The 25,146-nt window shown below is 38.3% G+C and overlaps 1 protein-coding gene across 7 annotated transcripts in view; it reads right to left on the bottom strand.

The window, feature by feature from the left end:
* Positions 1-25,146, bottom strand: part of ELN (elastin) — a 124,741-nt gene that overhangs the window by 70,274 nt on the left and 29,321 nt on the right. For 3 of the 7 annotated variants that reach the window (XM_073616560.1, XM_073616565.1, XM_073616561.1), the window contains exons 2-15: positions 22,275-22,346; positions 21,766-21,822; positions 19,483-19,515; positions 18,731-18,946; positions 17,846-17,887; positions 15,504-15,551; positions 12,953-13,000; positions 10,132-10,179; positions 9,394-9,441; positions 8,093-8,140; positions 5,016-5,108; positions 4,504-4,542; positions 3,896-3,946; positions 1,663-1,701 (exon numbers count right to left, since the gene is read on the bottom strand). In XM_073616560.1, the coding sequence (XP_073472661.1) occupies positions 1,663-1,701; positions 3,896-3,946; positions 4,504-4,542; positions 5,016-5,108; positions 8,093-8,140; positions 9,394-9,441; positions 10,132-10,179; positions 12,953-13,000; positions 15,504-15,551; positions 17,846-17,887; positions 18,731-18,946; positions 19,483-19,515; positions 21,766-21,822; positions 22,275-22,346 (882 nt within the window). The remainder of the gene's footprint in view (positions 1-1,662; positions 1,702-3,895; positions 3,947-4,503; positions 4,543-5,015; positions 5,109-8,092; positions 8,141-9,393; positions 9,442-10,131; positions 10,180-12,952; positions 13,001-15,503; positions 15,552-17,845; positions 17,888-18,730; positions 18,947-19,482; positions 19,516-21,765; positions 21,823-22,274; positions 22,347-25,146) is intronic. The other 4 variants (XM_073616562.1, XM_073616563.1, XM_073616564.1 and 1 more) reach the window with 4 other exon arrangements.

Below are 25,146 nucleotides of genomic sequence, written 5' to 3'. Positions count from 1 at the left end.
ACAGTCATGTTGGAACAGGATGGGGCCATCCCCAAACTGTTCTGACAAAGTTGGGAATATGACATTGTCCTAAATGTCTTGGTATGCTGATGCCTTAAGAGCTCCCTTAACTGGAACTGAGGGGCCGAGCCCAAATCCTGAAAGACAACCCCACACCATAATCCCCCCTCCACCAAATGATGTGGACCAGTGCACAAAGCAAGGTCTATAAAGACATAGATGAGCAGTTTGGGGTGGAGGAACCTGACTGGCCTGAAACCTGATAAAACACCTTTGGGATGAATTAGAGCTAAGACTGCAAGCCAAGCCTTCTCGTCCATATGAGTGCCTGACCTCACAAATGTGCTTCAGGAAGAATGGTCAAACATTCCCATAGACACACTCCCAAACCTTGTGGACAGCCTTCCCAGGAGAGTTGAAGCTGTTATAGCTGCAAAGGGTGGGCCAACTCAATATTAAACCCTACGGACTAAGACTGGGATGCCACTAAAATTCATGTGCATGTAAAGGCAGGCATCCCAATACTTTCGGTAATATAGTGTATATTCTGCAGAGGGAAAGGAAGGCCAGCCCAAAATGGCAGGGGCCAAAGTGGAGTTCCACCCCAAATGGGACACTAACCCCTTCTTACAAGTTAGAGGCCTATGCAGCAACAAATTCATTCAGAAAACTAGCAGGGACCAGAAGAACTTAGCTAAAGGTACTACTGCACTCTCTACTGCTTCCGAGATCCAAAACATGGCACATATAGCTTAGAGGACATATTATTGATAGGTGCTTTAAAAATAACAACTGATGCAGTGTTTTTTCATACTGTGGGATGTGTCACATTAGGAGCACACTTCTTCTATGTGGGTAGTAAATGGAAAGAATCAGCAATAAAAAGGAGAATTGTTTAAGAATACACAAACTCTAGTCACAGCTACCAGGCACCAGAGGAAGAATGGTTATTTAAACCACAAATCAGATGAGTTCTTTACTATTGATCCCACATGTCACCTTGAAGGGAGCAGTGTATTGGTGACACACTGGTCCTCCCAGAGGGCAGGTGTACATTCAATAGGATACAGATCTATATGAGAGACAGGGAGAACAGACTTTGCAAACACTTAAGTTGTAGCTTTAGCAGCCACATTCCTTAGATGACACAGTTTGGGTATGTGGGACCTGCAAAGATTCTATTCTGCATTATGAATGTCAGGATTTTAGTTGATATGTAGCTAACAAAAAGTGTAATAACATATGTCTAGTTTTAAGTCAATTAATTCTGCTTTAAAATAACGGAACTTGACAAGTTTCTACCGGGCACATTTATTTTTTATTTTCCCTTAGGAGTGTGCATCAGTCTGGCATCTATACACTAGACTGTGACTGCAGGTTTTATTATGTAATCTCCTGATTTGGACATAACATTTGACAGCACTGTGAGTTCAAATAACCTCCCATGAGTTTTTATGAGAAGAAGGCAGGGCCAGCTTTAGCCTTTCCAACCCTAGAAAAAAATACTTCCCTCCGGCTATGCACATGTTGCTGGGAGAGCCTGAGTCAGCATTAATGACCATGCACATAACTTCCCCTCTCAAGTGAGCTGCTGACAGAATTATTGGATTATATAGGTCATAAAGCCTGTAAACAATCAAGGAGGTCAGAAATAAAACTGACCTGGTATAAGGCCACCTGGATATGCACCAGGTACTCCCCCTGTAACAGAAACATAGCTGAATACACAGAAGAATTTATGCAGAAACAATACAATGACGGGCATTAGAAATAAACAGACATTTGCTCGCTACTTGAAAGAAACAGTAAAAAAAAATTACATAGGAGAAAGGTTATTGTTTTCCTTCAGTAAAGTGTACATTAAACCCACAGGTAAAAGAAACAAGTGGGATCATTAAAGCATTACTAAAGGCTTTTTTTTTTAAATTTAAATAAAAGACATGTTATACTCACCTGCTCTGTGCAGTTGCATTGCACAGAGAAGCCCCAAACTTCCTCTTCAGGGGTCCCTTTCTGGTGCTCTTGGCTCCTCATCTTCTGTGTCTGCCCTCATAGCAAGCGTGTGCTATGAGGCAGATGTGTGGGCTCATTCCTGAGCTGGGCTCTGTGTGTCCATAGAAACACACAGTGTGTGGCCCCACCCCCCACTTTCTTCTTTGGTTGACAGCAGCAGGGGTTAATGTCTCCCGTTGCTGCCTATGTGCATGTGAGGAGAGAGCAACACTGCTGCCCTTAGGCACAGTGCCGGATTGAAAGAGGAACTAGGTACGTATTTGGGGGGGGGGGGGGAGCTGATAATGGAATGCTTTTTACCTTAATGCATAGAATGCATTAAAGTAAAAAACTTTAAGCCTTTAAAACCACTTTAAGGAGTAGAGACCTAATCAATAAGGTGAAGCTGTGTTCACTTCATGTCTTAGCAAAATTATTTTTTTGTATCCCTTGTACAAGATGGGATCAGGTTCACCTTATTAACTATACTGTTGGCATACAGTTACCAAAGTGAATATTAACTGTAATCAGTGAATCAGCCTTCGTGAATATCCACATTATATTTTATCTTTTTCCACTTCTTTATTTTAACCTTTTATCTATATTTTCACCCAAGATTCACACAGGTTTCACCCATGAGTAAAAATATTTAAAATTAGAAAAATGTGCTGAAAGCTATGTGAATCTTGGGTGAAAACATTGATAAATGTATCCCATTGAGCAAGTAAAACTGTGCACATGGGCATACATGCTAGCCATGGCTAGCACCCAATCCTGATTTAATATGTTTCTACTCTGGTTTTTGGAGTTGCTTCTTTGTTTAGAACACGTACTTTTCACACTTGAGTGAGCAATAGCAGTGCTTGTCATATTTTATTTCTTATGTTTTTTCTATAGTGACGGTAAAGCTTCAAATGAAAAAAAGGAAAAGAAAAACATGTTATACGTGTTTTGTGGAATGGTTTTGCATAGTGTGGTCCCAGACCTCTTCTCGGGTCCCCCACCTTTTTTTTCTGCTCTTTCTCTTCTTGGTGCTCCCCCATAGAAAGCCGCTTCCTACAGGGCCCCACCTGCAGGCTCAATCCTGAGCTGTACTGTCTGTGTCTATGGACACACACAGCACAGCTTAGCCCTGCCCCCCCCCCCCACTCTCTGCTCAAAACATTTTATTGACAGCAGCAGGAGCAAATGTCTACTGCTGCTTCCATTGTGATCAGAGAGAGGAGAGAGAGGAGAGAGAGGAGAGAGAGGAGAGAGAGGAGAGAGAGGAGAGAGAGCCACTGCAGACGGGCACAGTACTGGATCAAGATCGGACTCAGGTAAGTATAAGTGGGGGTGAGGAGGCAATACATATACAGGGACATTTCTTACCAAATAAGTATCCAGCCTTTACAACCACTTTAAATAGTATTTTAAATTGTTCATTACTTAAGCTACATATCTGCATGTAAGGCATAAAATAGCCATAATTGGACACTCAGTGGTGTGAGCATTGCAAATGGGATTGCAGTATATGAATCATGTTTACTGGGTGCTGTAAGGTCTCAACCTGCAACACATTTATCTGACAAACTAAGGTATGGTATAAATATATCCCTAAAGGCTATTGGTAGTTTCATTTATGTTGTGCGTTATGTTGAGAACAGGATGGGAATACCTTTTAAAGATTGTTTTTTTGGGTATTATCTATTGTACATGTATGTAATTTAATCCCAGTCAACTGGTTTTGCTGCATATTCCCACAATGGACAGGAACTGATATTACATAATTCTATTTTACATAAATCTTTTCTCATGATATGCAGAAAACACCTGGGAATGTTCTAAGTTAAATAAGATGATATCACGAGAGCAGCTGGCAGAACAGGGTGGGAACAGAGGAAAGGGAAGCAAAGACACTGACCTGCACCTCCTTGTACCACTCCCCCGGGGTACAAGCCAGGGATCCCTGCACCTGCCAGGATGTCAAAGTCAGACATTAGGGATCCATATGACACGCTCATGGACAATACACTTAGTATAACAGCATTCACTGGATGATTTTTATAAATATACAAATCAACTTTTTACTATTTGAATATCTAAACAATGGATCAAAATTACCTATCACAGTTCATCTTTATTACGTTTGCATTTTAGGCAACTATAAAAAGACAGAGGCAGCACTTTTCTTTGAGAAATGATGGCCAGCTCTAGTCCCAGGTAAAGAAAATAGAAAGGCTGTAATGAATATACTTAAAGAGAATCTGTCAGGGCAGAAATATGGCAGCTGCCATTGATGACTTGTTTTTGAGGGTGGTGGGTTCATAGCTGTATGATTCAGGTCAGAAACTGACCAAGTAATGAAGTCAAAAACAGGTTGACAGCCCTGAAGCTTGAACCATTAAAACAAGTCAGAATTTGCATAACAGAAATTTTGGCAGTGTATTATAATGAATAAGACCCCTTTATATGCTGTACATGAAATTAATAAAACTAGTGATATGTATATGAAACAGCACTATGTATTACCTGGTCCTTTTCCTGGTTTAGCACCGGCACCAAGACCTCCTTTGAAGGATAAAGACAAAATATTAAGCACAATTTCTCAGGTGATAACATTAGATTGAAAGGATGCCCACCCACATTTATACCAGAGAAAATCCATTCTCTGTCTGATATGTAAGATTAAATAATTTATAATTTTGGATATTTAAAGGTGGAAATGAGCACCCAAACTCCAAATGAACTAAAACATATGTACCTGCATTTATTTACTAATGCTTATCACAGATTTGTGATCATGTGCACAAATTTTAACACAGACTCTAGTTTACATTTGTTGCATCAGCAATAGATTATTTCTGATTGGTTGCTATGGTTTACTATATTTTAGACTCTGATCTCTGCCCCACTGAATGAGACTAATTGATCATGTTAATTGTGAGTTAGATGATCATTTCAAACCACTCCACATGTCAGGGATAAAGTGGTCAGTAAGTAAAGAATCATGGCAGACATTTATTTTAAGTTAACTTATTTACCTGGTAGCAGTCCACCAGCGCCCACACCACCAACTCCACCAACACCACCAAGGCCACCAACACCGCCAACTCCACCAACACCGCCAACTCCACCTATCAAATCAAAATGTTAAAAGTAAGTTAGAATATACCTAAGGGATGTTTAAACTCCTGACTTTGCATCTACTGACTTATAGCCTACCTAACCAGTGTTTCTGCTGTCTTCATAAGAAAGAGTAATATTTAGCCTCCAATGTGTCTCCATGTGTTGCAGTTGGTGGACCATGTATTGTCCATGTCCATGTTGTCCACGTTTTTTATGTGTGTATAAAGAGTTGTCTTTATATTGTGGAACAAAAACATATCTAAGTCCATATGTAGTGAATGGCATCCAAAACTTTTACTTGAGGCTTAAATTACATCTAAGACCTGGTGAAGATCCCTTTTTCAAGTGGCACTTATCACTACCGCTAAACCTAAAATGCATTTTAGAATGTAAACAGTTTTTATTGAATTTTTTTTGTCTAGTCGCATTACATTTTTGATTACCAACCTTCAGCTTAATTTTATTTAGTGATGTCTTTTTAACTAATTTTACATTAATACCATTAAGTCACATAGGCATTAGAGCTGTCTTCCTCTAGGGGCTAATCAGGGAAAATGGTTGCCATGTCTGTTAGAGCGAAGGAAATTATAATTTCCAAAGTAATTGTGGATTTCTTGGAAACAAACATAAATGACTGTGGTTTGAAGTTTAGTTTAAATTCCATCCACTGCTTGTAATGCGGAATTCTTTATCAGAAAACATTTGTAATGCACAGAAGAAGTGTACTGGGCTGCTTTCGCCCAATCATGACTGCAGGTTTACACTAATGTGCTCAAATGAATGCAAGATAAAGGTCAGGAAACAGGAACTAGCCAAGTTAAACAAACCACAATGGTACGGTCTGATGTCAACATGAACTGACTAACCATTTCCAGTGATATTTTTATTATTGTGCTGGATAAACACTCATTTTCATTTTCTCCTGTATCCGGTTGTTTTATTAAGGTTTATCAGATTAACTTTAAGAATCTCAGAATTATTTAGTGATTGTGTAATCCATAAAAATACACATTGGGCCCCTAAACAACTGCCTGAATGAAATCATTTTATATAGCCCTGTCTCCTTTCTTGAATCAGTCAAAATGTACTGTAATATTACATCACTTTTCAACCATTATGGCCAACTTTTTTTTTTTATCAAATCCCCTGTAGACATTATTTCTGAGATATTGAAATATTCATATTGAGCTATAAAAATCATGAACACTTAGCAGTTTATGACTGCTTTGTAACCTGAAGTTGATCAGAGAGATTAGGAATGCATCTTTTCTCTCCATGTTCCAAAAAGTATATTGATTTAGTGATAAAAATCGGCACTACTCATTTTTACTCCAACAATCTACCCCATGGTATATATATTTGTAGCTATTTATGTCTTCTTGCAATATAGGTAACTGCAGTTATATGTGAGATCTTACAATATTAGAACATAGAAGGCAGATATGTGTATTACTCCAGATTGTAAAACACACAAAATTGACCTAAGAATGTGTGTTAGACCTTTTATTGTTGATCTGATATTCTCCAATGATAAAACTGTAAAATCTGTGAATTACAACAATTTTCATTACCAGTTACTGATATGTTTTAATAAGATAAATATTCATTTGATTTGGGGTCATTCCTTTTTCCAAGGTCGAGCAAAAGATCCTTTATCTGGGTGTTCGTTCTTGCTGAACATCAGCTTATGGAAAAACTCTTATGGGGTTCCAGGTTTTTGTAAATGAGAAGCAGACCTTTCATTCTAAGTGACAGATCTGCTTGTCTCTGACCTAAAACAATTGCCTAAAAGCCTTAGGCTTTAGTTTATTTTTGGGCCTATCTGCTGGATGTGGTAAAAGCTACATACTGTAGGGTATTCCCTCCTACTGCATCATGCAGATATTATATAGGATAATGGTATTCATGTCACTACCACAATGACCCCCTAATTGCTTCAGTCTGATGTCTATTACAGTGTAAAGCTGGCTACACATTATACAATTCTCTTGTACAATTTTCCCTTAGATTTACCTAAACCATATAATATAAGATCAAATCTAAAAACTTTCAAATTGTATGCAATCAGGTAGGCCCTTGCACTGCATAGTTGAAGAAAAATCTAAAGCAAATTGAACAAAAGAATTGTATAATGTGTACCCAGCTTTATGAACATTGATTGTTGCATCTAATGATACAGAAGATCAGATTCATTCAACAGATTTGGCTAGATGTTAACAATGTTGATCTATAAAGATCATTTTGATATTTTTTTTACTCTTGATAGTCTACATTTTAGAAAAATTAGCCAGTGTTTATATAGTAGTCCCAAGTACAAGTGTATGGTAATCTGACATTAAGTATTCAAGGCTCACTGAAAAAATAAGCATGATAAAACATATTATCAGGTAATTGATGCTTCTGAAATGATTTCCCTTCCTTAAGGCAATAATATGCCTAAAGACATTACTGGTACTTAGGTTCATAGAAGACAAAGTGGTAGAATTAAAAAGAGATAAAAAATACAATTGTAAATCAGATGGGCAAAAGAACAATTGAAGAAGAAAGTAACTGCTAGTATCAACACAAAAATATACATGGAAATGTTAGGAGGAATTCAATAAGCACAAATCAGTCAGGTAGGGATATTATAATTTTACAACTTCAAATCTTGATGGCCATATACAGGTCTGAATTAGACTGGCACAAAGCTTTTTGTCAATGAACCATACCATACCTAATACTGCACATTACTATTAGGTATTCTATTGGAGGAATTAAAACTGTGTAAGGATCATGGCCCTCAAGGAGTGAAGTATTGCACTATACAAGTATTCAAATATACATTTATACTTCATAAATGTAGTATAGGAACAGATGTAAGATCTTGGCTTGACTATTTTGTTAGAATTTGCCAAGAGTGAAAGATTTTATGAGAAATGTTTCACATCCATTGGGCATTTTGCCATTGTCATCTGCACATTATGCTCCTATGTGCAGATAGTCTTCATACCTGGGGATTTTTCTGGCTTTGCTTCTACTTTTTGAACCTCTGGATTACCTAGAAAATCACCAGTGGTCATATACTGCTGGTCAGTAAACTGTTGCATTAATTACTAATTATTTTATTTGTAAACATTGTTTTCACTATTCACAATATCCATCTGACTCATTTTTAATTTTACACAACACGACCTGTTATTACTATACAACACTTCTCTAATTTACATTTACCGTTGTTTTAGTCTTTATTTTAGGGAGGTTGCAAGCTGTTTGACGGCTATTTTAATTTAAAACTGCCCCAAAAAACAAATATCATAAACAGGCCTATCTTAGTGTTGACATCTTTTGAAATCCAACACGCAGCATTTCTAAAACCTTAGACCCCATTCACTTTGTCTAATCCGCTGTTGTGTGATAGGCAGGTCGGGAACAACTGCGTCCAGGAGCTAATGTGTGTATGGACAGCCATGGCTGGGTGAAATGCAATGACAGGCTAACAGTGGCCACAGCTGTTCTACTGGTGTTCGCAAGTAATACTACAGAAAGGGGTTACCTGTGGTTAGGGACTGATGATTGTCCCTGGACCTAAACTACTTGTGTTCAGGGATTACCATCTGTCCTTAGTTGCAGATAATCATTGGCTGTGTGATTACATCTGAACACTGGTGGACAGCTGTGGCCATTGTCAGCCTGTTATTGCTTTGTACAGGCGTCCCTGCTGCAGCTGTCTGCACACCCCTGGACTCCTTGCCACAGTTGTATACAGCATAGTTTACACGTCACAGTTTTCCCTTGTGTTTTTACTATGCATACAATTTAGGCTGTATTATGTAAAACTGATTGGCAAAAGAACAATTGCTGAAGAAAGTGACTTACAGTATCAACAAAAAATTATTCATGGAAAGGTTGGGGGAATTCAACAAGCACAACAAAGTTAGATAGGGATATCAGGATTGCATAACTCCAGATCTTGAGGGCCACATACAAGTCTAGATTATGACTGCTACAAAACTTTTGGTCAGTGAACTACATCATACCTGATCCAGCACATTATCAAGTATTCCACTGAAGAAATTAAAATGGTGTAAGACTCATGACCCTCAAGGAGTGAAGTATTGCACTATATAAGTATTAAAATATGCATTCATACTTCAAAAATACAGTATGGGAACAGATGTAAGATCTTGTTTTGACTATCTTGTTAGAATTTGCACAAGAGTGAAAGATTTTATGAGAAATGTTTCACATCCATTGAGCATTTTGCCATTGTCATCTGCACATTATGCTCCTATGTGCAGATAGTCTTCATACCTGGGGCTTTTGCTGGCTTTGTTTTTACTTTTTGAACCTCTGGATTACCTAGAAAATCACCAGTGGTCATATACTGCTGGTCAGTAAACTGTTGCATTAATTACTAATTATTTTATTTGTAAACATTGTTTTCACTTTTTCAAATATCCACCTGACTCCCTTTTAATTTTACACAACACGACCTGTTATTACTATACAACATTTCTCTCATTTACATTTACTGTTGTTTTATTCTTTATTTTATAGAGGTTGCAAGCTGTTTGACGGATATTTTAATTTAAAACTGCCCAAAAAAACTGACTGACAGTATTAACAAAAAATGATTCATGGAAAGGTTGGGGGAATTCAACAAGCACAACAAAGTTAGATAGGGATATCAGGATTGCATAACTCCAGATCTTGAGGGCCACATACAAGTCTAAATTATGACTGCCACAAAACTTTTGGTCAGTGAACTACATCATACCTAATCCAGCACATTACCAAGTATTCCACTGAAGTAACTAAAATGGTGTAAGGCTCAAGACCCTCAAGGGTGAAGTATTGCACTATATAAGTATTAAAATATGCATTTATACTTCAAAAATACAATATGGGAACAGATGTAAGATCTTGTCTTGACTATCTTGTTAGAATTTGCCAAGAGTGAAAGATTTCATAAGAAATGTTTCACATCCATTGAGCATTTTGCCATTGCCATCTGTGCATTATGCTCCCCTGCACAGATAGTCTTCATACCTGGGGCTTTTGCTGGCTTTGCTTCTCCTTTTTGAGCTCCTGGAGCACCTAAAAAAGCACCATTGGTCGTACACTACTAGTCAATAAGCTGTTGTATGAATTACTAATTATTTTATTTGTATGCATTCTTTACACTTTTTCAAATATCCACCAGACTCCCTGTTTTGTTTTGCTTTGTTTACACAACATTACCTGTTATTTACTGGACTACATTTTTATACTTTACATTTACTGTTGTTTTATTCTTTGTTTTATAGATGTTGCATGTTGTTTGTCGGCTATTTTCATTAAATACACCCAAAATGACAGATATTTTTTTAACAGGCCTATCTTTATCTTTATTTTGAAATTCAGCACACAACATTTCTAAAACATTTGGCCTCATTCATACAGCAAAATCAGTTGTGGTGCAGCAAATATGTCATGAATGACTGTGTCCAGGAGCCCAGGTGTCAGTGCACAGCCATGACTGGGAGGACTGTGCAAAGCAAGGGCAGTCTGACAGTTGCCACAGCTGTCCACTGGTGTTCTGAAGTAATAGCACATGGAGAGATTACCTGTGTTTAGGGACTGATGATTGTCCCTGTACCCAAGCTACTTGTTTCCAGGGGTGATCAGTCCCTAACTGCTGGTAATCTCTGGCTGTAGATGACATCCAAACATTGGTAGACAGATGTGGCCATTTTCAGCCTGTCATTGTGTAGCACCCACTTAGTTAGGTTGCTAAAGTTAAAGTGGATGTAAACCCAATGTCATCCTTTCTGAACTACTGCCATAGGGGTTATCTATAAGGATATACATGCCTCCTGCATGTATCTTTACCTGTCAAATGTATCCCCTCTGTCTGTTATGAGACCCGAAAAACTGCAGATTCTGTGGGTGGGTCTGTTGTTTGGAGCTCGGTGGGTGGAGTCGTGATGTCAGTAGACTCCCCGCCCACCTCTACACTCCCCTTGTCAATATGCATTTTCTCCTGTGTATTTCTTACACTGAACTTCTGCTATGATCTCTAACATCCAGTGAAAAGACAGGAAAATAACCACATGACGTTAGCATGCCAAATCATGGTGAGGTGTGGAACAGCCAATCCTTGCAGAGCTGCTGAAGAAAGGAGTGGGGGAGGGAATTAAAAAATAATGCATGTCTTAGGCTAGTGCACGAGATATGTAAATCACCTGTCACTCACAGCAAGGGGGAGGATTTGACAAAGTTTTTCTCTGTTTGTCAAGATTTTTCTCACTGAACAATAAAAGAGGATTGCTCAGAGATGGATTAACTCTGTGTGGCAAGACTGGGTCCAAATGATAGGAAATCTTATACTCTACATTATGACATAAAAAAAAAAAAATTTCGGGTTTACATCCACTTTAAGGTAAATTTAGTTTTGGCTTCCTTGTAGCAGAAAAGTATTCAATCGCTTTTGGCTGTTTTGGGTTCTGCTAGTGCAGGCTCAACTACATTCACCTGTATTTTAGCACATTCGAGCAAGTGGGTAGGCTGACCCTCACCTGAATATCTGTACAGCCTCAACCAATCCCTTGTCAGGAGAGTTACTAGCAGGGGCTGAAAGGTGTATAAATGGCCTAGGGGGTAGAGCAGCAGGGCCTTGTTCCCCTGTAAGAAAACGCAGACTGAGGACTGAGATCCTCTGCACTGCTAGCTACAGGATAGAAGAACTTCTTTTTTTCGGGTCCCAGCTCCAGGTAGTCTCCATTTGGAGCCTTCTGAAGCAATGCAGGAAAGTTGCAGAGGATCCAGGTCAGAGGCACCCAATAAAGAGACTGACTGGCACGGCAAGACACACTACAGTACCCAGGGCACAGTGAGTACTAGTCCTAGAAACTGTATTTACTGCCTTTGGGAGAGTTCCCTACAGTTTTCACTCAGGTTATACCTCTGCCAAGGGGTCCCCTGCATGTAGTTCTCTAAATAATGAATTCAAGATGGTGTTGCACCCTGAAGAAGCAAAGAAGTTATAAAGGAGTGTCCTCCTTTAAACATTTGCTAATTCTGGAGTATTCCAAGGCTCAGCCCCACCCCAGCCAAGTTAATCCAGCAAATAAACTATAAAAAAGACATGCCCAGCCTGACTTGAGTGACTGTGAACTACTGCATGCCTGGCTGCCTAAAGCCTTACAGGGAATGAAACCTGGGATCAAAGACAGCTTTTTGCAACATACAATCAATCTAGCTATGTGAATGAGGCCTTAAAGAACTAAAAAAAAACAGAGTGCATTTATGTCAATTTTATTTTAAATATACTGTATATATATATATATATATATATATATATATATATATATATATATATATATATATACATATACATACATATACATAGGCTTTATCATGTAAAGCAGATAGACAAAAGTAAAGTACAACTGATGAAGAAAGCTGCTAAGAATCAACATGAAATTATACAAGGAAAAGTTACGAGCAATTCACTAGGCACAAAGCAGTTAGGTAGGGTTATCTGGATTGAACAGAGGGCCACATACAGGTTTGGATTATGACTGGCACAAAACTGTTGACTGTTGTTGTAAACTACACCACACCTAAGACAAATAACTATTTCAGTGGACAAAATAAAGCTGTGAAAGGATCATGGCCCTCAAGAAGTAAAGTATTGCACTATATAAGTATAAAAATATACATTTATACATCATAAATATAGTATGGGAACAGATATACTATCTAGTTATAACTATCTGGTTAGAATTTGCCAAGAGTGAAATATTTTATGAGAAATGTTTCACATCAACTGGGCATTTTGTGGTAGACATCTGCACATTATGCTCCCATGTACAGATAGTTTTCATACCTGGGGATTTTGTTGGCTTTGCTTCTCCCTTTTGAGCCCCTGGATCACCTAAAAAGCACCAGTGGTCATACACTTCTGGTCAGTAAGCTGTTGCATTGATAACTATTTTTTTTTTGTATTCATTTTTACCATTTTTTCAAATATCCACCAGACTCCCTATATATTTTACAAAACATGACCTGTTATTACTGGACTATAGTTTTTGTTTGGCTGTACTTCTCCTGTGGATCACAGGAGTGCAGTTAGTTCTGCACTTCTGTGAGCCATTTTTAGCAGACAGCAAGCTGAAGCCCACTGTCCGCTGACATCACATAGCTGGTCCAGGCTGAGGAAAGATTGTGACAATATGGTTGGGATACGCCCACAACCCTGGACCCGCACCTGGCTCAGCCTCTCAGCAATCTGCTAAGAGCCTGAGTTATCCACTCCTGCCCCCTCCATGGCCCAGTGGTCCAGTGAGCATGGGGGGCAGAGAAAACAGTGGTGACTGTCAGTCACCTCATGGAGCTCTGCGAACTGAATGATCAGTGGTTCCCACAGACGGGGGTCCAACACTGCATCCACCTAGGTGAGTATGATTCTTAAAAAAAAATTCCGAACTTCTCTTTTAAAGAGAAACTAGAATGGGTCTATGTCAATTTCATTTTATTCACACACAAACATATATATTGTTCTTTTTCTTTTTACTAAGCATATGATTTATGCTTCATCATGTAAAGCAAAACAACAAAGAAGAAAAACAACAAAACAATTGATGAAAAAAAACTACTGACAATGTCAACAAATTATTAATAGAAAAGTTAAGAGGAATTCACTAAGCACGAAGCAATAAGGTTGGGATATCAGAATTTCATGACTCCAGATCTTGAGAGCCACATACAGTTCTGATTTATGGCTGGCACAATAATTTTGATCAATGAACTACATCATATCTAATACAACACATTACTAAGTATTCCACTGGAGAAATTAAAACTGTGTAAGGATGATTGATGGCTCTTAAGGAGTGAAGTGCTGCACTAAGTCTTCAAATGTTCATTCTTGGTTCATAAATGCAGTATAGGAACAGATGTGAGATCTTGACTTGACTATTTGGTTAGAATTTGCCAAGAGTGAAATATTTCATGAGAAATGTTTCACATCAGTTGAGCATTTGGCTGTAGCATTATGCTCCCATGTGCAGATAGTCTTCATACCTGGGGCTTTTGCTGGCTTTGCTTCTCCCTTTTGAGCCCCTGGAACACCTAGAAATGCACCAGTGGACTTACACTGCTCGTCAGTGAGCTGTTACCTTAATAACTAATTATTTTATTTGTATGCATTGTTTCCACTTTTTCAAATATCCACCAGACGTCCTATCTATTATACACAACATGACCTGGTATTAATGGACTAAATTTTTCTACTTTTTGCTATTGTTTTATTTTTTTGTTAATAGAAGTTGCAAGCTGTTTGATGGCCTTTTTTATTCATTAAAGCCCACATTACCAGATATTATAAAAAAAACTATCTTTGTGTTGCCACCTTTTGAAATTCAACGCTCAGCATTTCTAAAACCGTAAGCCTCATTCACATGGTCAAATCAGCTGTGGTGCAGCAAGTGTGTTGCAAATGATTTTGTCCAGGTGTGTATGGACATACATGGCTGGCATGATTGTGCAAAGCAATGACAAGCTGACAGTGATCACAGCTGTCTGTAGGTGTTTGGAAGTAATAGCACAGGGGGGGATTAAGTGTGGTTTAGGACTTATGATTGTCCTTGTGCCTAAGCTATTTGTGTCCAGGAAAAATCGCTGGCTGTGCAATTATATTCAATCACTGGCGGACACCTGTGGCAGTTATCAGCCTGCCATTGCTTTGTACAGACTTCCTGGCCACAGCCCTGTACTCCTGGGCACAGCTGTTTGCAACCTACTTGCCCTTGCCACACCACAGTCAATCTAGCCATGTTAATGAGGCATTAAAGAGAAACTAGAATGAGGTTATTTAAATTTTATTTACAAAAAAAAACAACAAAACAAAACAAAAAAAATAATATATATATATATATATTTTTTTTTTAAATATACATATAGTTTAGGGTTTATCATGTAAAACTGATAGGCAAAAGAACAATTTACAGTATCAACAAAAATTAACACATAGAAAAGTTAGGACGAATTCAAGTACAAAGCAGTTGGGTAGTGATTTTAAGATTGCACAACTTCAGATCTTGAGGGCCACATACAGCTTTTAATTATGACTGGCACAAAACTTTTGGTCGGTGAACTACATGATACCTATTACAGCACATTACTAAGTATTGCAATGGAGAAATTAAAATTGTGTAGGGGTCAAGGCCATCAGGAGTGAAGTATTGTGCTATGTAAGTATTGAAATATGCATTCATATTTCATAAATGTAGTATGGGGAAAGATGTGAGATCTTGTCTTGACCATCTGGTTAGAATTTGCCAAGAGTGAGAAATTTCAAGAGAAATATTTCACATCCATTAGGTATTTTGCAGTAGTCATCTGCACATTATGCTCCCATGTGCAGATAGTCTTCATACCTGAGCCTTTTGCTGGCTTTGTTTCTCCCTTTTGACACCCTGGAGCACCTAGAAAAGCACCAGTGGTTGTACACTGCTGGTCAGTAAGCAGTTGCATTAATTACTATTTTTTTTGTATTCATTGATTCCACTTTTGTATCCACCGGACTCCCTATATATTTTACACAGCATGACCTGTTGTTACTGGACTACATTTTTCTAATTTATATTTGCTGTTGTTTTATTCTTTGTTTTATAGAAGTTGGAAGCTGTTTGACAGCTATTTTCATTTAATACAGAAAAAACAGTAACAACACATATGAAGAATTGGTGTATGCATACGCACCAAGCCTGTTGTCAGCCCACAGGACAAATTAAAATTATAATTTAGAGGTCAGCATCAGCAATATGGTGTAATGAAATTACCATTAAATGGCATTAAAAAGCATAAAAATGAAGCATAAAAATAGTCCATACATAAGTAAACCTTAGAAGACAGCTCAGTGAGAAGCAAGAAGCAGCTCTGGAACAACTGAGGAGGAAGCACAAGCGCCAATCTGAGTGTAGTAAATATGGTAATTTAATACAGGTAAGAAAACTGGTACTCACATGGATAAACCATCAAAAGGCATTGAGCACTGTAATGCAAAAGCATCTGTAAAGCTGAATCGGATCAGGATGGCTTCAGCGGTATTGCACTCGGCTGGACCGTGCCAGTGGGTTCCGACTTTTCCTGGAGTCCTGGAATGCACAGGGATGTCACTTCCAGGATGCAATGTGGAGAGAAAGCGATGCGTTTGAGGCCTGAAGAAGGAGTGTGTGCTCTGCAAAAGCGTCACCTTTTCTCCACATTGCACCCTGGAAGTGATGTCATCATTGGTTCCCTGTACGTTCCAGGACTCCAGGAAGCATTGGAACCCACTGGCGCGGTCATGCCGAGTGCCATACTGCAGAGGCTATCCTGATGTCCAGCTTACAGACACTCTTGCATTACAGTGCTCAATGCCTTTTGATGGTTTATCCTTGTGAGTACCAGTATTCTTACCTGTATTAAATTACCATACTTAATACACTCAGATTCACACTTGTGCTTCCTCTTACAGAAAAAACAGGCCTATCTTTGTGCTGCCATCTTTTGAAATTCAGCACCACAATGACAGGCTGACAGTGGCCACAGCTGTCTGTAAGTGTTTGGAAGAAATTGCCCAGGGGGGACTTACCTGTGTGGCTAGGGAAGTCCCTGGACGCAAACTATTTGTGCTCAGGGATGAACATCTGCCTCTAACCACAGGTAATCAATGGCTGTGCGATTAGATCTGAACAATGGTGGTTAGCTGTGGCCTTGTCAGCCTATCATTGCTGTCCAGAAACCCCATGGCTCCTGTGCACATTTCACAATATACTTGCTACACCAAGGTGGGGGGCCTTAAAGAGAAACTGTAATGGGTTTATGTCAATTTCATTTAAATTATATACATATACTGTATATATATTTATCAGTAGCACAGGATTCACTGAACATTTTGTTTTTTTAAAGTCAGAGCATACCAGGAGCTGTTTTCTTTCTGACTCTTTCTAACTAAAACTCTATACAGCTAGTTTGAACACAGAAGAGAGAGAAGGACAAAAGTCATGCCTGTTTGTAAATCTGCACTTGAGCACTTGAGCCTTATAAACAACAAAATTATTGAATAGACAGGTAAATATGTGAAATAAAGCCCTTTGCATAATGAATTAATAAAAAAAAAAGAAATAAAAGCTATTAAGAAACACTATATATAGAATTAAAACTAGTATCTACACTGTACATTAGAAAAATGCAAGCATGTATTTATAACTGAACTCCATTGCAAATGTCAAAATTCACAAATTAAATTCATATGTGGGGTCTATTTCACCTGCCAAAGGATTTATGTTTCAATCCAGTCATTCCTGTGATTTATACAGTCTGCCAGACAGCACAGCTAAAAGGATGATAACACTGCTGATACCATCTCATCCATTGGACAGTAAAAGAGCAGTAGCAGACTGATGAGGGCATCTCTCTGCTCACACTGCTCTCTTTTTCTATCAGCTTTTTTCATGTTAGTGAATTTACATGCAGCACACCCAATCCTCCCTCTACCAGCCTGAGCACTGCTATACTGGGGATTGCAAGAGGATGATATCAAGTCAAGTTCAAGCATTTACTTGAGTAGCAAAAAATAAATGTAAAGATTTTTGTAATCAGTACAGAGCTGCCATCATGTGTGTCTTTTATACCTGACTGTAGTTTGGCTTTATTATAGTTATGGATCTATGGATATTTAAACTGAATATCCTAGCACAATCTGAAGTGAGCCTCTCAGGGAAAGTCTACTCACCAAGCCCACCTGCACCAGTTCCAATGCCTCCTGGTCCATAACCTGGAGGGAGAAAAAGGCAATGGTGTAATTGCTTTATTTTATTAAAGTATTATTAAATCTCTGAGCTGCTTAAATGCATTGTTATGATGTGTTTCATTTACTTGATATATACCAAAGGCTGCAAAAAATATACATTGCATATTTATATGCTAACCACAAAATTTAAACAGTATTTGATACAGGATTTTCTTGCAACCCTGTGTCAATGCTTCGACTAGAATAATACTATAGGAAGCCAGATGGTGTATAATACATATATGAATACATAAACTTACAGGCTTAAAATAAAATATTGCTCTATGCCACCATAAGGGATATGTAGTTAGGTAACTAAAAGAACAGAGATTATATGCAAAACAAAGTAACACAGTTTAGTTAATCACAGCTATAGTAATCACGTAGATTAGGACAGTTGGAAAAATAAAATGTGGTTGCCATTTGTATACTATTTTTTAATACACTTTGCTTTTTGCATTAGACAAAATATTAGGCTAATATGCCCATATTATATGTTGAAATGACAACTGGTGCTGCTAATTAAGAAGAGCCTATCCTATTAAGGAGGATCTGTATTGAAATGTTTGTGATTTGATTCACTTAGAAACATGAAGTAGAAACATATGGATGCAATTGCTGCTTTGAATATTTCCCAGAAAACAATTACAGTGTAAATATGTACATATAATTTTGCCCTTTCCACTAAACATACTGTGGATAGTTTTCTACAACATGTTTTCTGAATTGTTCTGCATTTATAATATATATATATTTATTATTATTATTTGATGCCTTTAGGATCAAACTGAGTGTTGCAGCTGTATGGTCATTCATTTTACAACCAACCTGGTTTTGGTGGCTTGCCACCAGCTCCTAGGCCACCAGCTCCTAGACCACCAGCTCCTAGACCACCAGCTCCAATGCCACCAGCTCCTAGACCACCAGCTCCAAGTCCACCAGCTCCTAGGCCACCAGCACCAAGACCACCAGCTCCTAGGCCACCAAGACCACCAGCTCCAAAGCCACCAGCTCCAACTCCTCCTGCTCCAAGGGCTCCAAAACCTGTCACATGGAGACATTGGCATAAGTAATAAAGCAAGCTTTCTCTGTATTTCTGGCTATGGTCATGTCATAAAAATAATATGGGGTTAAAAAAAGAACACTAAAAACATCTTTATTAAAACTGACTTATTAAATTGATATAGTATACGTCCTGAGACTTAGAATGTAAGAAGGTAATTATAGTTCCCTTGTGCCATTAATTCATTGACAGTAATGAAAATACTAAGATAATTACATATTCATTATTATTTGAAGTCCAAATAGCTATGTTTTGCTTGGCTTTCCACACGGAGAGAAAGTTATTACAGAGCTCTCTAGTTTCTTACATTTGGGAATAAAGCAATGTATCAATATACTATGAGTTAAACATTGGACTTGTAATGTTATGAAAAGGTTCTTGTACTCTCTATGAAACATGTAATAGCACAGTTTACCATGCCTTGTTTATTACGTCACCATGGTGAGAGCTAAGATGAAAACCACACACTTACAACATGCCTACAACCCCCAGTAGAAATCTAGATACCTTTACTTACCGGGTTTGGGGGGTTTTCCGCCAGGATATACTCCTAGGTGAAAAAAAACAATTATTTGTTAATATTTACCATATGAAACATATATGAATTGTATATGCTAGCACGCCATGGTTTGTCAGATTATATTCCCTTTAACAAAGTTTAAAAGTCTTAAAAGTAAAGTTTTTTTCTCAACTATTCTTACATAATGAAGGGTCAGTTAGTAGTTTGGAACATCCTAAGAGCAACAGGGTATGGAGAATGGGTGTAGTTAACATGGGAGATCCATGCAAATTAATATTAAATTATTAACACTCTCTTTAGTCCTTTTATATATTGTCTAAAAAGTTATCAAATAAAGCATTTTTTAATTCCCTTTGAGCTTATAATCTGTCTTTATATTAAAGTAGAACTATGGCCCCCCATTAAAAAACAAATGTGCTGCAGCACTTAATTATTAGTACACCTGCACATACAAGCTTCTCCTTATCCCCCTGCAAAGTTTCATAATTACCTGTTGAAACTCCCAGAGAAGTGCACATGACGCAGCTTTCTTGTGACAGTGTGGCAACAATGCTGCACTGCCCCTGAATTCAGAATAGAGTTGCCATTCTCCTTAAGACTGTGGTTGCCTGCACTAGAATGGGATGCAAAATTGTTGCAGGGGCCATGGCTATCAACATGGTCAATGTACATTAACAAGCCTGTAACTTATCGATCAGAACCTGGCCACACCTAGTCCTGTCCACTGCTTTTTGTGATGACAGCGCTGCCTCTGTTGCTGAAACCTTCCCACTGTGAGCTGCAGTGTCTGGGAGGGGGAAAGTGTGAGACACAAACCAATGAGGATTTGGTTCAGTCAGGAAAGGTAAAGGGCTTTTTGTTTACTTTGTAAAGATTGAGCATCTCATAGTAGCTGTATTTGGTACTTTTTTAAGAATGCCATATAGGAGCCATTATTTGTACTTTAAGCTGCCACATGCCAACTGAAAGCTAAAATCAATAAAAAGCCCTTCAAGGTCCAAATATATAATAATTGTAATTAAATATAACGAAATAGGGAAAGTCACTGGGAAAATATATATTTCACATAATTATTTTGTGATTGATTAATGTAGGGGTTGTAGTCAAAACTAGGAGCTTTTATTGGAGTGTGCAACTGAAAGTAAAAGCTCAAGAAGAATGTAATTTCATTTGTTTGATAATGTGTAATCAATAATTTGGGCAATAGACCAGAGACTGTGCAGGGTCATGAAGTTTGCAGAGCTGAAAGCAGGGACGAGGATACTTTTTGTGCAGCTACAAAAGACACATATGGCACAAACGATACATAGAAGACCCTGTATACTAGATGTGGGTCAGAGGGGTTTTGGAGCTCCCCTTCATGCGCATACACATACACACCATCATAGTATTGAGGTAAAGTTGCGGGCACAGTTAGTTGGAAAAGTTACTGATTTGGTCCCTGCTCCTAATCTGTGATAACAAGATATTTGTAAGTGTGGTTAATGGTTTAAAGCCCAACTCCAAATAGATCAAAAAAGATAGAACAAAAAAAAGAGTTAAAGGCTCTCTAGTGCCATGTGGGCTTCTACTGGGGATACTTTTATGACAGGAAGTGATGAAAAATCTCTCCAAATATGAAATAAACCAAATTTATAGTAGAGCAAGTGAGGGTTAGAACTTGTTTTCATAGCTGTTTCTGCCTTCCTGTCCATATGAGGCCCATAACCCCATTTATTGTAGAGGCACCACTAACACAGAAATCAAGAAAAAATCACCCCAATGAAGTCAAAGAGAGATACAAATCTTTAAGAATATCCTGATTGTATTCACAACTAATCGAACTTGCCTGGAGTTAGACTTTAAGTTAGGTAATCACTCTTAATACAAATGCTTAGTTTTTTATAGGTTTGTGTAATGTATCATTCTGTATTAAAAAATTCTAAGAGACTAAGATCTCTTTGGGGGTTTGCATCTGCTACCATTTTTAATTGTATTGGGAAAACCCTGCCAAGCTCTTCGTTCATTGTCCAGCTGTCTGTACAGAAGGGACAAGGTTCTTCTGCACAATATGAACTTCATATACTTGACTATATAGGATGCTTTGACGGATGCTGAAGGAAGACAAAAAGACTATGTGCTGTTATCATAGCCATACAGACTTATGTTGAGGAGTCCATCTTTATATCAGCAATGTATGCTTATTCTATTCCATTAAACACTCATGATAGCTGCTGGTATATGGTGATTCCAGTACTCCTTTACATATCTTGGTATGATTTATTGAATAAAAATACTAACCTGCTCCTTGTCCTCCAACTCCTCCTTGTCCTAATCCTCCTGTTCCAATTCCAGCTCCTGATTTTGAAAGAAAAAAACATAAAAATGTCAAAATGAGTTCTATTGTATTGGCAAACTGTGCATTACACAGCATTGATAGACATAAAGATATTCAATGCAGTCTTCATAACACCAATATTAATAGTTATGTAAGGAAAGTTTTTCTTTACTAAGAGATAAAAGCAGATGTATTACACTTTCCCCATAACACATGCTATAAAGCCTTTGAGAGAAAATCCATTTTAATATTTTTCTGTGCTTGTTGTATTAAAAAAACAAAATGTCAGGCTATGTTCTGTCACACAAAATATTATAATACACGGAAGCCTTCTGAAAATAGCTGTTGCCATATCAAGGGTAAATGTCCCAATGCAGTTCACACGTCACTTTATGGCAATTTTAAACACGTTGAAGACAATATTGTGACACTACAGTGTTCTACTACAGGTTGAAGTGTTTCAGTTTGTTACCTGGATATGCCCCAGCACCTCCTGCTGGATAATATTGACCGCCTACACCAGCTACTCCTGCACCAGGGACACCTGTGGATATAAAGACAGACTTCTATAATTCCAAAAAACCCAAAAAACGTAAAAACTTAAAACATATTGTTATATGCAGTCCAGATGATCAGATACAGCTCAATTTGATGTATTACCTGTCATCCCTTTAATATCTATCTATCTATCTATCTATCTATCTATCTATCTATCTATATATATATATATATATATATATATATATATATATATATATATATATATTAGAAAATTGTATTGTTCTCCAAATCATAAAGTCGGGATATAAAAATAAAAAAATAATTCAATTTTTTTGCCCTGGTTTGTTACACATTCTGCAAAGCATTCTCTGAAATATGATCCTGCTGAGTAGCTAACCTCTTGTGTTCGGATTGCAGCAGGGCAGCTGCTCAGTGGTGTCTACTATAGTGATTTCCAGCTTGAGATCCCACAAGTATAGTATATGAATAGCTACATTGGTAGAAAAATGCTATACCTGGAATTCTTCTTTAATTGTGTCCAAACACTACCATGAAAATATTATTTTAGTCTTGAACCCCTCCTGAAACATAGTAGGGCACCTTCTGGTATGAGAGGATGACTGGAGGCTCATAGCTGTATATCTGTGTAGGCAGGTGCAATTTGGCTTCCATCCAGCAAGGTGGCGCTGTGCTACTGTACAGATGGAGAGAAGTCTTAAGAGGAAAATTGTTCCTTTGGAGACTGTAGTTGTCAGGGAGCTTGCAGCTGTCTGATTGGAGGCTGCAACTTCTGATGACCTCTGGCAGCCATCTTGGTGTGAAACTCTATAAAATAGGGTGCCTGCTCCATTTGGGTATGGTAGGTGAGGGACAAAGACCCTGTTTATCACAGGTGGAGGTGCCTGATAGAGTAGGGTCAATGCAGGGACATCTTTTGTTCACAGTGGACATTCCAGTATCAGGACCAGTGAAGTGGGGTTCTCTTGAGCAGCGCAAAGTGTTATTTCAGTATACTGCAGTTTGCCAACCCTCCAGTGGAAAAAGGGCTAACACTGGTGCTACTGCCACCTTGCAATACTGTGCCATTACTGAGTGTTATATTATCAACTGTATTAACATCATTTGTTACTTGAGTACTAGCACCTAGAGGAACTGTCCACAGAGAAACTGTCTGTATTCACCTTTTACTAACTTTATTAGAGTATACAAAATACAATTCAAAATCCAGGACTGTGTGTGTGATCTTTCTCAGGTTGGGTACCTCTGCCCTAGGCCCTGCCTATCTGCAATGTGAGCTCTAAAACAGTGCTGCCTCTGACTGCTAGTCTCAGGAAACTGAGAGTGAGAATTGGTGATGTTGCTACTGCACCATTCACTGTTCCCTTTGCTGGAAGCTCTGACATGACAAAGCAAAACCTCTACCAAGTTGTCTGCTTCCAAACTAAAACATAGTGAAGGACAAGGCATGGCAAGCTAGTAATGGGGAAACATCAGCTGCAGGCAATACTAGTGGCTAGTCCTTTGTCCTCTGCCTGTCTTTTTTGGTTTAGAGCTTCAAGATTTCAGTTCCCCTTTAAAAGAAATGGGGTATAAATGTTGGAGTACCATTTAATGAATGACGCGAGAAGGTACCTTTACAATTACCCATCACAGGCACAAAACTTAAATAAAAACCTATAAAGACATCATGTAAATAAACATATGTACTACATGTTTTGCTCAAGTTGAAAAATTGATTTACCATGTGTTCAGATAATTAATACAGTTCAAGCAGAGTCAACGCTAGCCAAGCAGTGGATGTGGTTAGAGTAACAGCACACATCCCCAATAAGAGATTATTTGCTTTGAAACTCTGCTCATGCTTTGTGGGCCTTTGTATTCGCTTTTGTTTGTTTTCCTTTCATGGATGCTGTGAAGTTGTGCATGCTTATTTAGTTAGTAATCGAGACAGCTAATCAAGCTGTTTCTGATATAACATCATGCACAATCTTCCTGTCAGTTCAGTTCTCATCTATTGTTTATGTGATGGCACAGTGATTGTAAAAAGAGAATGTTGGTGGGAGAAGGAAGCGGGATAAGGCAGGACTAAATCAGGGGTGGCAAACTCAATTTCATTGTGGGTTGCATCAGCATTATGGTTGCACTCAAAGGGCCAGTTGTATCTGTAAGACTAGATGTTCAGAGCAATTTAATTCATTGTTTTGTTCCCATGTTCCTTAAGTGCCCTATGGGAGAGATTTACTAAAACTAAAGCTGTGCAAGATTCTGTGTGCACCAGTTTTAGTAAATAAAATCTCCCCCTTGACCCTCATAAATGCCCCCCTTTGACTTTCATAAATGTCCCATTTTGATGAAAATGCATGAGTGACTCCAGTGTCATCATTAAACCACCAGACTGTCATGTTCCCACTATACAGTGAAACCTTGGTTAACGAGTAACGCAGTTAACAAACATTTTGAAAGACGAGCAACTTTAAAAAAAAAAATTCTGACTCGGTTTGTGAGTGTTGTCTCACAAAATGAGCAGAATTCAAGCTAATGTGGTGTGCAGTATCGCATTTGGCCAGAGGTGCGGGGGCGCCGGTGACACTTGGAACAGTTCGGAGCCATTCGAAAAATACTGGGAACCACTCAGAAATACTCGGAAGCACTCGGAAATACTGAGTGCTTCCGAGCCTTTCCGAGTTTAGCCGAGCTGTCCCTGAGTATTTCCGAGGCTCTCCGGCACCCCCCCACCTCTGGTCACATGCGGTATTGCATGCAATAGAAGTCAATGCGGAATTAATTATCTTTGTTTCCATTGACTTCTATGAGGAAACTCGCTTTGATATCCTGGAACGGAT

Source organism: Aquarana catesbeiana, linkage group LG02 (assembly GCF_042186555.1).
Source record: "Aquarana catesbeiana isolate 2022-GZ linkage group LG02, ASM4218655v1, whole genome shotgun sequence".
In the NCBI taxonomy this organism is placed as follows: domain Eukaryota; kingdom Metazoa; phylum Chordata; class Amphibia; order Anura; family Ranidae; genus Aquarana; species Aquarana catesbeiana.
This window is presented reverse-complemented; position numbering and strand designations above follow the sequence as displayed.